The sequence below is a fragment of the Salvelinus fontinalis genome, chromosome 7 (genome assembly GCF_029448725.1).
Source record: "Salvelinus fontinalis isolate EN_2023a chromosome 7, ASM2944872v1, whole genome shotgun sequence".
Lineage (NCBI taxonomy): Eukaryota > Metazoa > Chordata > Actinopteri > Salmoniformes > Salmonidae > Salvelinus > Salvelinus fontinalis.
In genome coordinates, this window is record NC_074671.1 from 50497969 (window position 1) to 50513665 (window position 15697).

The 15697-nt window shown below is 44.4% G+C and overlaps 1 protein-coding gene across 2 annotated transcripts in view; it reads left to right on the forward strand.

Annotated features, from left to right (window-relative positions):
• Positions 1-15697, forward strand: part of LOC129859633 (nck-associated protein 5-like) — a 157551-nt gene that overhangs the window by 1036 nt on the left and 140818 nt on the right. Inside the window, exon 2 of one of the 2 annotated variants that reach the window (XM_055929666.1) lies at positions 3523-3631. In XM_055929666.1, coding sequence (XP_055785641.1) covers positions 3569-3631 — 63 coding nt within the window. In that variant the 5' untranslated portion in view covers positions 3523-3568. Of the gene's footprint in view, positions 1-3100; positions 3632-15697 lie in introns of those variants that run through there. The other variant, XM_055929667.1, reaches the window with a different exon arrangement.

Consider the following 15697-nt stretch of genomic DNA (forward strand, 5'->3'; position numbering starts at 1 on the left):
AGTGGAAATTGCAAACTTTGGAAGCCTTTTTCAACTTCAAATACATTACAAGTTTGCATTTCCTCCAGTGAAGGAAAACTCTCAGCAACAGAATAATGATTACATTAAGATCCTACATCTGTTGATGGATCAGTGCATCCACAGAACAATAACCTATCGCAGTGCAAATAAAATGGAAGTGATGGATGCCATATTACAATTGTATATAAGTGATCATAATGCTATTTTCTTTTCTCATTATCTCTAGCCCTCCCTCCCTCCCAGCTCTCCCTCCCTCCCTCCCTCCCAGCTCTCCCTCCCAGCTCTCCCTCCCTCCCTCCCTCCCAGCTCTCCCTCCCTCCCTCCCAGCCAGCCAGCCAGCCAGCCCTCCCTCCCTCCCTCCCTCCCTCCCTCCCTCCCTCCCAGCCAGCCCTCCCTCCCTCCCTCCCTCCCTCCTTGCCTCCCTGCCTCCCTCCCTTTCTCCCTGCCTCCCTCCCTCCGTGCCTCCCTCCCTGCCTCCCTCCTCTCTACTCCACCCCTGTGCAACCCCAAATGCATCCCCCTCCCTAGATTCTCGACCAGCAGATGTTAAAAAGAGTGGTTCCCCCTCCATAACCCTCAGAGCCGCCTCCACCTCCACCCTGGCATCTAATTAGCGGTGTACACAAAGACTCCCAGATGTCAGGATTGTCCGTGGACCTTTGATTGCATCCATTCCACCCGGCTGACTTACTGTCTTACTGGCTGGGACGAGCGCGTAATATGGCCATAGACGTGTGTCTCTCTTTGTTGTCTCTGTGTCGCCCCCCCCCCCCCCCCCCCGCCCCCAACAGAAGACTGGTTTTACACAGTGGTAATTGGGTTTGGTGTAAATCATTTGGAGAAAGGAGGGGCTGTTGTGTGTGAGGAGATAAGGAGATGAGGATAGGGAGTTCCCTGTGGGATTGTATTTTATGATGATAGCCTGGGCCAGAGATCATCACAGACGTAATCTGTTCCTAGTATTCTATGGCCTATTCATGCTGCTGAGTTCCCTTGGCCAATAAACAGACGAGTGAGACTCCATCAGCTTCTACAGCATATGGGATAGACTGGGTATCAAACCCAGGTCTCAGGACTGTGTTAGCCCTCTGAGCTAAAGTCTAAAACCAATTCTTCGAGACTATCCCAAATGTGCTAATCACACCGAATAGGTTACTCATCACACAAGTGTATGTTCACTGAACCATATCCCTGAGCTCCATTGGGGACATATCTAGCCACTTGGACTTTTCACTGACGTTTCCACGGACATTTGAATCTTAAAGTCATTGTAAAATATCACGGGATGCATTTAGATAGACACATGTTATTGTAGTATTTTCAACGTTCGGCTGGTGATGTAAGACACTGGTCTAGAGACGTACGTCCTGCCTCGTGCATTTTCTCTCTTTTGCTTTTGGCCAGTTGCACATATTTCTCCAAACTTGACCATGTCAGAAGCTGTTTATCCAAGATCGAGTGTAATTTGCTTTATTCAACCATTCGTTTTGTCCTTGTACGTTATCACTTTTCACTACCTTCCCTATTCTCATATCTGACTCCAAATGTGTTTGGTTAAGCTTTCCGACCTCCTATCGACCACCTGTTTCTACACAACCTTACAGACCAGCTTCACTACAAGGGTAACTTTTGCAGAGCGGGAATTGCCCCCCATTCATTTCAATGAAGACTGTGCATAAGCTCTCACTGCTCAGCGTAAACGTATTCTCTGGTTCTATTTTTCTGACTCCCCTGTTCGAGTTTACCCTACATTCAAGCGAAACGGTGTCATTGCATTTGACTGGTTAATCTATTACTGTTTTTCGAGTCAGGGCAGTCAAGTTGAAACGTAAATCCATTTGCATCATTTGCTCTCGATTACCCACAATCCCTATCTGGCCGTCTGCAGGAAGCGTGGGGGCTTTACATCCAGTCTAATCTTTAGAGAGAAGGCACTAACTGAAATGTAATCTAAACATGGAATGAGAATTACAGCTGACGTAATGTCCTGGCACACATAGGAATCAGCCCTGCGTTCAAATACTATTTGAATACTTTCAGATACTTCGGGCATTTGTTTTAGCCTGCCAGATGGGGCAGGTTTTGTAGTTTTGTGACAATTCTTTTGGTTCCGTTGCGTCAGGCAAGGTCAATCGAACCCAGCTAAAGTATTTGAAATGATTTCAAATAGTATTTAAGCCCAGGTTTGATTGACATCAAAACTACTGAATGCAGGATCATTGATGGTGGCATAACCATAGTGAGCCTGCATGACGTCCTGTCCTGTCGTTGATCAAGCCCTTCCCTTCCACGTTTAGATGTAGAACAGCAAGAATGGGCTGACCAAACCGGCAAGACTGGTTGACATGTCATCATAATGACGTCCTTTCAACCAGTTTCTGGTTGTACTGATCTGATCTGAATCTCAATCAGTTTTACCAGTGCTGGGGTAAGAGCAATGAGTAGTCAATTGTGTTTTAGATGAACAATTTTTGTGTGGGTTTGAAATGCTATCTGAATATTAGCAGTATATTGACTGAAACTTTTGAGAGATTGACAGTGGATGTAGCGTAGCATTTTGATGTCAGCAGCATACTGACTGACAGGTGTAGTCAAGCCACTGAGGTCTCAGCCAGGGTGGAACAGACAAGCCAGAGACAGAGAGCCTTGGGACCAGGGGGGTGTGGTTAGAAGACAATCTGCGAAGGCAAGTAAACCTGTAATAATTTAGCCTTAAAAGAGATGAATTGTATTCAGTACCCAAAGAGATGTTCTCTTTTGAAGTGCCTCCTAGAATACGTAACATACTGTAATTACACACACAATCCATACATTACATACCATACAGCGGTCATGATAGAAGGTGCCTGACCCTTGGCGGTCACTGTGCGACCTTTGACCCGGGCGCTTCACTGATTAGGAAGTTGTGTGCTTACTCTGTGGCAGGGCTGAGCGGAGGCACAGAGCCTGCTCTTTGTAGAGGAGTAGTATGCGTGAAGTGAAGTGTTTATCTTCTCCCTTAGCCTCCATTGGCCAGGTCGCGCTGGTTCCCAGCTCTGTTTGGAGAAGCCTATGAAAACATGAAGTAGGAGAAGGGAGGGAGGGGGACAGAAAACATATCAACTCAGGGATGATCAGTGGAGTGAGGCTCTCCCTCTCCCTCTCTCCAACACTTCCGGTTGCTATCAGGTTAGCAGAGCGAGCAGGCGGGCAGCACAACACTAACGGAACGATAGAAGTGGCAAGGAAAGAGAGAGATAGGGTGGGAAGCCAGGAAAGGAGAGGGAGAGAGAGAGGGAGAGAGGGAGAGAGAGAGGGAGAGAGCGAGAGAGACGCCGCCGCCTTCTCAGCTTCAAAGACGCAAAATATAACATGGACTCTGAGCTCTATAACAATTAAGGTGATTGCTCTATTAACTTCTACAGCCTCACTACTGGTGTACCCACCAGCCAACTGGGAGAACCAAGGATAGTGTCTCTGTACAAAAGAGTGATCTTTGGCTCCCCCCCCCCCCTCCCACAGTGGCTCCCAGGGCCGTGGCGGTGGGCTGCAGCGGAAGAGGAGGACCATGAACAGACACCTGGAGAGGAGGGAGCAGCTAAAGCAACTGTCGCTGGACAGCAACTTGGTGGTAAGTCAAAGGGGCAAGCTCCTCTCTCTCTGTGTTTGTCTCTCTCTGTGTCTCTCTGTGTCTCTCTGTGTCTCTGTCTCCCTCTGTGCCTGTCTCTCTCTGTGTCTCTGTCTCACTGTGTCTCTGTGTCTCTCTGTGTCTCTGTCTCTCTCTGTGCCTGTCTGTGTCTCTGTCTCTCTCTGTGTGTATCTCTCTCTGTCTCGCTATCTGTGTGTGTCTCTCTCTGTCTCGCTCTCTCTGTCTCGCTCTGTGTCAAATCAAATCAAATGTTATTTGTCACATGCGCCGAATACAACAGCTGTAGACCTTACTGTGAAATGCTTACTTACAAGCCCTTAACCAACAATGCAGTTCAAGAAATAGAGTTAAGAAAATATTTACTAAATAAACGAAAGTAAAAAAAATAAAAATAAGATAATGTGTATGTATATATATATATATAACACAATAAAATAACAATAACGAGGCTATATACAGAGGGGTACACGTACTGAGTCAATGTGCGAAGGTACAGGTCTCTGTCTCTCTCTGTGTCTTTCTCTGTCTCTCTCTCTATGTCCCTTTATGTGTCTCTCTTTGTGTCTCCCTCTCTCTGTGTCTCTCTCTGTGTCTCTGTCTCTCTCTGTGTCTCTGTCTCTGTCTGTGTCTCTTTCTCGCTATGTCCCTTTATGTGTCTCTGTCTCTCTCTGTGTCTCCATCTCTCTTTGTGTCTCTGTTTCTCTCTGTGTCTCCGTCTCTCTCTGTGTCTCCGTCTCTCTCTGTATCTCCGTCTCTGTCTCTCTCTGTGTCTCTGTCTCTGTCTCTCTCTGTGTCTTTGTCTCTCTCTGTCTCTCTCTGTGTCTCCATCTCTCTCTGTCTCTCTCTGTGTCTCCATCTCTCTCTGTCTCTCTCTGTGTCTCCATCTCTCTCTGTGTCTCCGTCTCTGTCTCTCTCTGTGTCTCCGTCTCTGTCTCTCTCTGTGTCTCGGTCTCTCTCTGTGTCTCCGTCTCTCTCTCTGTCTCCGCCTCTAACTGTGTCTCTTTTTCTCTCTGTGTCTCTGTCTCTGTGTATATGTCTCTTTATTTCTCCTTCAATACAACTCACACAGGTTAGAGAAAAGTACAAACCAGACCTGGGTTTGATTAGGCCTGTGCCCAGAGTGCCAGATGGGCGGGATTTGCAGTTGCACTTTTGGGACTACTCCATTGTTTCCATTGACGTTAACTCAATCAAGTGCGGCTAAAGTTTTTAAAACAAAACAGCTACTATTTGGCTTTGAACCCAAGTCTGGTACACTAAACATACCCTGTCAGATGGTTTGAGAAAAAACAGCCTCCTCTGGCTGTGTTTGTGTCGACGTGATTGACAGGCTTATCTATCCCCCGGTGTCTAGAGCGACACACAAGACTGGAGAGTGGAAACTTGTTTTTGTCAGGGTTAACTCAAGGTGAACCCAGTATTAAGTGCTCCTTTGGAATGTCAAGTACAAGCACGTCTGTCTGTGGTGGTAGGTCTCGATTATGGCCTTCCCGTTCTTATTTTTGTTTTCACGTTGTTCTCTCCAGCATGGTTCCAGCAACTATGGTGGATGTTTAACCAGGCCAGCACAGTACAACCTGCCTTAGCTTGGCTTGGTTTAGCCCTAGTGTAGGGTGTCCACACACTCTGCCCAGAGTGGGGGAAAACATGCTTTGGCTATGAAATTTCACTTCCTTATGTTCTAAAATAAAACACGTTTGACCAGGATATTCTTCATGTTCTGAATCATTCAGCGGGGTCTTTCTTTAATATATCATTAACATTATATCCAAAATGTCGGATACACCCGGGCAATAAGCAACGAACTCTGTTGTCCGAGCGGTGTCGATTCTGACAGCGACGCGTGGTGGTGGTCTTCTGCAGAGTTGTTTCACGCGAGCTGAATGAAATGTTAAAGGCTTTGAAAATGAAAAGCTTGCGGTGTGCTCAGTGCTCTGTTGACATTTCACAGAGATAGCGCTTGTTTTCCCGAGAGATCTTCAAAAAAGAACAGGAATTTCCCATGAATATGAAAAGCCGTATACTAAAATATGAAAATACCACGTCATGTCTCAAAATTAATATCTATCTTACCTCTATATTGTTTTATGTCCTTCGGATTCAAGAAGAAAGATGAGAGTTCAACGGTGAGCCTGTCAGTTTGCCTTGGTTCTCTCACAGCATCCAGCCTAGCTGACGTACTGTTATTTTGCGGATTTTTCACCACTTTTAGTCTCTGGCCTCTATTGATTTAGTTACCCTAATCTTGGCCATCCTACAAGGGTATAAACTAAAATAACTTTTAAACAGATTACGATAGAGACATGAGGTTTGGACCATTGGTTTTCTTCGAGGAATATCTACAGAATTCACATATTTTACCCATTGGTCAAAAGATGGGTTTTTGATTGGACACCCTCGCTAGTGGGAACGAGGTTTATGTGTATCAGAAATAGACTCAGCAAAAAAAGAAATGTACCTTTTTCAGGACCCTGTCTTTCAAAGATGATTAGTAGAAATCCAAATAACTTCACAGATCTTCATTGTAAAGGGTTTAAACACTGTTTTCCATGCTTGTTCAATGAACCATAAACAATTCATGAACATGCACCTGTGGAACGGTCATTAAGACACGAACAGCTTACAGACGGTAGGCAATTAAGGTCACAGTTATGAAAACTGAGGACACTAAAGAGGCCTTTCTACTGACTCTGAAAAACACCAAAAGAAAGATACCCAGGGTCCCTGCTCATCTGTGTGAACGTGCCTTAGGCATGCTGCAAGGAGGCACGAGGAGTGCAGATGTGGCCAGGGCAATAAATTGCAATGTCCGTACTGTGAGACGCCTAAGACAGTGCTACAGGGAGACAGGACAGACAGCTGATCGTCCTCACAGTGGCAGACCACGTGTAACAACACCTGCACAGGATTCGGTACATCCGAACAACACACCTTGCGGACAGGTACAGGACGGCAACAACAACTGCCCGAGTTACACCAGGAAAGCATAATCCTCCATCAGTGCTCAGACTGTCCGCAATAGGCTGAGAGAGGCTGGACTGAGAGCTTGTAGGCTTGCTGTAAGGCAGGTCCTCACCAGACATCACCGGCAACAACGTCGCCTATGAGCACAAACCCACCGTTGCTGGACCAGACAGGACTGGCAAAAAGTGCTATTCACTGACGAGTCACGGTTTTGTCTCACCAGGGGTGATGGTCGGATTCGCGTTTATCGTCAAAGGAATGAGCGTTACACCGAGGCTTGTACTCTGGAGCGGGATCGATTTGGAGGTGGAGGGTCCATCATGGTCTGGGGCGGTGTGTCACAGCATCATCGGACTGAGCTTGTTGTCATTGCAGGCAATCTCAACGCTGTGCGCTGTGCGTTACTCCCTCATGTGGTACCCTTCCTGCAGACTCATCCTGACATGACCCTCCAGCATTACAATACCACCAGCCATACTGCTCGTTCTGTGCGTGATTTCCTGCAAGACAGGAATGTCAGTGTTCTGCCATGGTCAGCGAAGAGCACGGATCTCAATCCCATTGAGCACATCTGGGACCTGTTGGATCGGAGGATGAGGGCTAGGGCCATTCCCCCCAGAAATGTCCTGGAACTTGCAGGTGCCTTGGTGGAAGAGTGGGGTAACATCTCACAGCAAGAACTGTCAAATCTGGTGCAGTCCCTGAGGAGGAGATGCACTGCAGTACTTAATGGAGCTGTTACTTTTGACTTTGACCCCCCCCTTTGTTCAGGGACACATTATTCAATTTCTGTTAGTCACGTCTGTGGAACTTGTTCAGTTTATGTCTCAGTTGTTGAATCTTGTTATGTTCATACAAATATTTACACATGTTAAGTTTGCTGAAAATAAACGCAGTTGACAGTGAGAAGACATTTCTTTTTTTGCTGAGTTTATGTGACGCGGATATGATTGGTTTTAAGTCATTTTCATGACAGAAGGAAATCAAAAAGTCTCTAATTCTCATCTAAGATGTTGATTAAATGGTGGTCATGAAATTATACTGAAAAGTGGTTCACTTTCATTCATCATTATATGATCATATCCTCAAATCACTTCAGCTGGACATCACGTGCCTGATTATTGCGCCTTGTTTATGACACCCTATGTGATAACAGGCGGTGCAATTACCGTTTGAAGGTTTGGGATATGATGTTTATTGCTTTAATTTGACACGTGTTGGCCTGGTTCACTGTCCAGGCTGACACTGGGCCATATTAACCACACGCCATACTATAGACATAGAAAGTGTTACCGACAGCTCTTATACCAGCTGGAGTATATAGGGGCAGAATGGGGTTTCGTTGCCCTAGGAGAGGAGCAGAAGGAGCCCTGTAGCATTAGTACATGGCTAGTGTGGAGCTAGTGACAAAATGGGGCCAGCGGGCTGAGTTGTTACCCTGGAACGGGGGCACTATGGTGGAACATGTCTGGCTCTGGCCTGCTCTGGTGAGGAGGGATGTGGATGATCCCAGCCAGGGTTCCAGAGCCCTCGTGGCCCTGGCAGAGAAACTCACTAAAGCCTGTGAACACTCCCTTTCCTGAGAGGATATGAGCCTCCCGATACATTTATTTTCCCAGGCATCTGTGAAAACAAGAAAGGCCATTTCTGACATTCCGTCTGGCGACAGGCCCAGCATTCATGTTCCAGTTTCCAGCTCGAATCAGAATGTACCTGTATCTAGTCACAGGTTAGACAATGGATTTATGAATCTATGAACACAGGGATTTGTGTAATTATTCAACACATTGTCTGCCAGTAGATTTGAAAGCATTACATTTGTTGGCTCCCTTTGTTGGGATATGTAAAGTATTTTGACAATGTTTGTAAAAAAGGATCCACCACTTTTTTTAAATTTTCGCCTAAAATGACATACCCAAATCTAACTGCCTGTAGCTCAGGCCTTGAAGCAAGGATAAGCATATTCTTGATACAATGTGAAAGGAAACACTTTGAAGTTTGTGTAAATGTGAAAGGAATGTAGGAAAATATAACACATTAGATCCGGTCAAATATATTACAAAGAAAAAAAAGAACATTTTTTTTTTGTATTTTTTTGTGCCATCATTTTTGAAATGCAAAAGAAATACCATAATGTATGATTCCAGACCAGTTGAAATTTAGATTTTGGCCACTAGATGGCAGCAGTGTATGCGCAAAGTTTTAGACTGATCCAATGAACCATTGAATTTCTGTTCAACATTTTGTGTCAAGACTGCCCAAATGTGCCAAATTGGTTTATTAATAACGTATAATAATAACTTTCTAATGATCAATTAGCCTTTTAAAATGATAAACTGATAAATGATAAACAACGTGCCATTGGAACACAGGAGTGATAGTTGCTGAAAATGAGCCTCTGTATGCCTATGTTGATATTCCATAAAAAATCATCCGTTTCCAGCTACAATAGTCATTTACAACATTAACAGTGTCTACACTGTATTTCTGATCAATTTGATGTTATTTTAATGGACAAAAAAATGTAATTGCTTTGTGGAATAGTACCTACTGTACATACACTAATGGTCAAAAGATTTAGAACACCTACTCAAGGGTTTTTCTTTATTTTTAATATTTTATACATTGTAGAATAATAGTGAAGACATCAAAACTATGAAATAACACATATGGAATCATGTAGTAACCCAAAAAGTGTTTTATATTTGAGATTCTTCAAATAGCCACCCTTTGCCTTGATGACAGCTTTGCACACTCTTGGCATTCTCTCAACCAGCTTCATGAGGTAGTCACCTGGAATTCATTTCAATTAACAGGTTTGCCTTCTTAAAAATACATTTGCGGATTTTTTTTCCTTCTTACTGCATTTGAGCCAATCAGTTGTGTTGTGACAAGGTAGGGGGGTATACAGAAGATAGCCCTATTTGGTAAAATACCAAGTCCATATTTTGGCAAGAACAGCTCAAATAAGCAAAGAGAAACGACAGTCCATCATTACTTTAAGACACGAAGGTCAGTAAATAACTTTGAAAGTTTATTTCAAAGTTATCCAGCGCTATACATCCAGCGCTATGATGAAACTGGCTCTCATGAGGACCGTCACAGGAAAGGAAGACCCAGAGTTACCTCTGCTGCAGAGGATAAGTTCACCTCAGAAATTGCAGCCCAAACAAATGCTTCACATAGTTCAAGTATCAGACACATCTCAACATCAACTGTTCAGAGGAGACTGTGTGAATCAGGCCTTCATGGTCAAATTGCTGCAAAGAAACCACTACTAAAGGACACCAATAATAAGAAGAGACTTGCTTGGTCTAAGAAACATGAGTAATGGACGTTAGACTGGTGGACATTTGTCCTTTGGTCTGAAGTCAAAATTGGAGATTTTTGTCACATCAGTGTCTTTGTGAGACAAGGTGTGGGTGAACAGATGATCTCCACATGTGTTTTTCCCACCGTTAAGCATGGAGGAGGAGGTGTTATGGTGTGGGGGTTCATTGCTGGTGACACTGTTTGTGATTTATTTAGAATTCAAGGCACACTTAACCAGCATTGCTACCACAACATTCTGCAGCGATACACCATCCCATCTAGTTTGAGCTTAGTGGGACTATCATTTGTTTTTCAACGGGACAATGACCCAACACACCTTCAGGCTGTGTAAGGGCTATATTACCAAGAAGGAGAGTGATGGAGTGCTGCGTCGGATGACCTGGCCTCCACAATCCCACAACCTCAACCAAATTGAGATGTTTGGGATGAGTCGGACCGCAGGGTGAAGGAAAAGCATCCAACAAGTGCTCAGCATATGTGAGAACTACTTTGTTTAACACTTATTTGGTTTCTACATGATTCCATATGTGTTATTTCATAGTTATGTTTTCACTATTATTCTAGAATGTAGAAAATAGTAAAATAAAGAAAAACCCTTGAATGAGTAGGTGTTCTAAAACTTTTGACCGGTAGTGCATGAAAGAAGATGTCTGGCTTTATTGATCCAATTAACTCCAATATACTTTATACAGGAAGTCAGTTTGGTTTTTATATTTAATAACCCCATGCAGGGTTATCTTTCTAAAGGAAGGGCGTAGGGCGAGCTGTAGCCTAACTAGGTTATTCTCTGCCTTGCATTACATAAGAGATCTGTGTTGCTGGGTGGACTCTCTGTGCATATGTATTTTTATCATGTTAAAGTCTGCCTGCTGCAGATGAGACTGCTCTTAGTCATGCAATTATGCAGTGATGCAGTATATTGGATCTGAATGATGCCCTTCTGTGTCTGCCGCAACTGCCTGCCCACAGCCCAGCGATTAGCCCTAATATAGGTCAGGATCCAGCTCCATCAGAGTCATTCTGCTGCTCCCTCATGCCCTGTGACTTCTCATAGTACATGTTAGTACATGTTAGTACATGTTAGCCATGCATGCACCATGGATGAGGCCAGATCGAAAATTATTAAAGTGGCAATCTGCGATTGGTACATCCATTTGATATAACTTATACATGTACCTGCCTCATGAGGTTAGGGTGACCACTTTGTTGTTGTTGTTTGAACTGCAGACTGGCCCTTCAAAGCTTGGGGGGGGTCCATTTGTGAAATTATATAGGTTTTTGTCTATTTGAGTTGCACAATTCTAGTAACTTTTTCAAAATTCCCGGACTTCCGGAAAACCTAGTTGGAATGCAAACTGGGAATTCTGGGAAATGTATCACCACTTTGCAACTGTCTTTCCAGCCGTGACCTCAGGCACATGTCGTACGACGATGTATCAGGAAGAATGGGTGTGTTTATGAATCAGACATGAAACAACACCCTGAACCGTAAGTTAGTAAGCAGCGTAGAATACCGTTGTTTCTGCAACCTCTCCCTATTTCCTGCCAAAATTGTATTTTATCCGTGCAGCTATGCATTCATGCTTAGAGATAATTGACAAAAAAAGCAAAAGCAAATTGAAAATACTCCAAGTGGAGGGTTAATAATCAAGTGTTCCACGTTACTGATTAAACACTCACTGGTTAGTTGTGAATTGTTGCTGACTAAACAGCATGTGGGAGTGCTTTCCTGTTTGTCTCTGTGTTGTGTTTCTGGCTCAGAGCTGGGTTCACATAGTATTTGTTTTCCTTAAATGTTTGATTGAGCCTTTCTTACATTTACATTTACATTTAAGTCATTTAGCAGACGCTCTTATCCAGAGCGACTTACAAATTGGTGCATTCACCTTATGACATCCAGTTCACATCCTTTCTGGAGTGCCATTTGGGCAGGGTTTGCACCTTGCACTTTTGGTACTATTCCATTGGTTCAATGTGCCCCAGTCAAGCGCAGATGAAGTATTTGAAAGGTAACAAATACTATTCGAACCTACGTCTGGTTTCTAGGTAGCTGTCAGGCTCCTGGTTCTGGGTAGCCTTTCCTCATATAATATATTTTATATGCTCGTTTTGTTCCATTGTTGTTATCCAGAGCCTATGTGTTGTTTCATAGGGCTAGTCCACATTGGCTGGAGACAGAGCAATAAAACACGCCAGAAAAGGGAACATATCTCCAAAACAGACAAATTAGTTTTGGTTTATGCGTCATTTAAGTGCAAATGAATTGGAAGATAAGCCAGCATGGAGTCGGGTTGGTAAAGCTTTTTTTTCCACCATAGCCATATTACAGTCAGCTAACACTGTGCCAAGTAGAGACATAAATAAAACATGGTGCTGGGTAGCAAGTACTGTGTACGGGGGTAGACATGCTTGTTAAGGGGATTGGGCTCTTACATTACTATGCAGTCCAATGGGGAAGTTTGATATCACATCCTATGGCTCAAACGACTGTGTCTAACTGAGAGTTATAACAGTACAGAAATCCAGTGACGAGCCACTGTGTTCAGAGGCCGGTTCTCACTCTAGACTATGGTAAAACAGCATGTATAACTCTAAAGGGGATGTCGCCACAGTCCACACACTGTTTGAAGGTGGCTTAGGGTTCATATGACATGTGTCAAATAATCATAATGGAGAGAAGTGATCAGGGTTTAACCTATGACCTATTCCTTTTAGCACCTGGTGGAGCTAAGGGCCTCAACAGTGATCAGGGAGCATGTGATAGTTTTACATAATGGGGATTTGGAGTCCTGGCTACAGTCTCATGGGAACTGCCTTGGTGGAGTTGGCTCTGATGGGGCTAGAGACAAATGATTACAGCCTTGGATGTGGGATCACGATTCCCCCGTGCTGAGTTCCAACTCAGTGGTATCCTCCATATTCACCTCATCCCGTGGGTAAGAGTAGTCGGGCGCTCGGCCCCCTGTTTGCTCATAAAACCTGTTTAATCGCTACCGTTTTGATGGGGCCACTGGCCACTCGTCTAGTTTTCCGACCTTAATGAGATTCGTCTAGCCCCTGAGACTTAATGAAACTTTCCTCTGGTTTTATTTCATGTACTTATGAATTCCATTTGGACTTGTTAATCATATTCTGTATAACATCTATTAGGTATTTAATACACATATTAGATACTATTTCCTACTCACAACATGTCTGGGAAAACATGGTATAATGAAATCGTTCTAGGGAACGGTACCTTGTAGAGCGTTGGGGGTTTGAGACATCATACTATATGTCATGATTTTCAAGTTGATTAGCCCATAGAAAGAGGACATGTGGATACAGTTACTGTAGAGAAAGCAACGAGTGCCATTGCTCTTCACTAATGCATTCCACTTTAACTAATTGTAAGAGCCACATGTGCCTGTATACTGTAGGTTTGTGGAGAACCCTGGCCTGTCATTTGTTGCTTGCGTTTCTGGTAAATGAACTCTAATAAATAGGCTAGCAATCCATGAGCAGTAACAGTCATATTTTTGCACTCCCTCTGGTAGATGATGAGGAAAACATTTCAGTTGACCTGTTTATGTTCTGAACTCTCTCTCTCTCTCTCTCTCTCTCTCTCTCTCTCTCTCTCTCTCTCTCTCTCTCTCTCTCTCTCTCTCTCTCTCTCTCTCTCTTTCTCTCTCTCTCTCTCTCTCTCTCTCTCTCTCTCTCTCTCTCTCTCTCTCTCTCTGCGTGTTCTGATGTTTGCTGAAGTCTCTGACCCGTGTCGTAAGTTATCTGTGTTACACATGCCTCAGTAATGATCCTGAAAACCACTATTTCTCCGCTAAATGTAGAGTTCTGTCGCTGTCAAACCTCTTATTTAACCATCCATGAGTCTATCGGTTATTATGTCGGCGAAATCAAAGACAATATGCATTCAAACGGACATAATAGGCCTCTCAGTCTCTGTAGGTCAACCACTAGAGCTGGTTACATCTCTGTAAAGAGGACACTGAGTTTCTCCTCTCCTCGGTAGCTTCGCTCAGGCCAAGAGCCCAGCATGTGTAATTGGACATCAGTTTTCCCCCTCCGTCCAATAAGATGGCCCTTTGTTGCCCCGTTGAGTCAAGAGGGCCTCCAATTAGGGAACTTTCTCTTCTTTACCCATCATGCCCTAGATGAAAAGTGGTTGCCGTGGCCGCGTGCATATTCAAACATCGGTGCACACCACACCGACACACACCGACACACACCGACACACACACCGACACACACCGACACACACCGACACACACACCGACACACACACCGACACACACACACACACACACACACACACACACACACACACACACACACACACACACACACACACACACACACACACACACACACACACACACACACACACACACACACACACACACACACACACACACACACACACACACACACCTCTATTCTCTGTGTCCCTCTTCCTGAAAGAGCCAAGAGCCCAGGGGACAGGATAGCAGTTCACAGCTATTTGTTGTAAAGGCCAGAGGGACTATCTTTAGGTTTAACCACACAGGCTGAAAAAACCTGCTCTACTATAATCAATGACTTCAGATTCAGGCCCCTTGTATGTCCAATGGACAGCTGAAGACGGTGACACGGCAATAGAACAGAAATAGAATGACTGGTGATTATATTTATATGGGCATTTTTCTCCGAATCTCAGTGCACCATGTCAACGTAAAACAATGAACAAGTAACTGGTAACTTTCTACCAGTCAAGTAACTGGTAGAAACAGAAGTTAAGAACCTTGGGAATCCTCTTCCTGTGATTCCCTGTGTTAAAAGCCAAACATGCAGATAAACATTATCCCACTAGGAAGTGGTCCATCCTGTCAGTCGACATTGCTGCATGTGTTTTCTCCGTAGCTGTTAACCACGCCCACATGGAACTGGCAGTACTGTGTCTTTGGGGGTTTATTATTATGATGTGTGGAACTGTGGATCACTGATCCAAGATCAGGGCTTATTGGCAGAGTGGTTCAGGGGCCTGGGAGTGAATGAGGCAGAGATTGGCAGAGGGGCAGCTAACAGGATTGAATGTGGTGGATTAGAGCCTGGGCCTTGGGGGAGCGGTGAAGGGTGGAGGGGCCTCCACACTGCATCTGTCAGTAAGGGGAAGAGGGGATGCCCAACCTTCCACCATGCAGCTGGGACTAGCAGGGATAGAGAGAGGCCAGACTGCCCTGCCCAGGAACACTGAACTAGGGAAGGGCGACAGAGAGGGAGACCAACTGAGTGGGTGTGAGGGTGAATGGGTGTGATCACATCCTCATCAGGCTCCAAGCCAAGTTATGACCTGTAGTCTGTGGTCTGTGAACTCTCTCAGTCCCCAATGTTCGGGATTCATTCACCACACCCCATCTGGAGATTTGGATGGACTGGCTTATTGGTGGATAGACTGATTTGATTTATTGATCGTAGAAGATTTAAAGGTAAAGTCAGGGATATGACATCATCATGCACAGCAGGGCAACTTCCTGCTCACAGAAATTGACAACAACACAAATCTGTCAAGACTTCCACTATTGGCCTCCATCCAATATGTATATGTGTATGCCTCAAGGCACGGCTCAAATTGGCAGATATTAATCTTGTTGTTGTTGATTTCTGCATGCAGGAAGTTGCCCCGCTGAGCATGCAATGATCTTTCTAAATCTACGTTTAAAAATTGATACATTTCTGAAGCACACAGTGAGGTAATTCCTTTTCTACAAATCCCTAGAG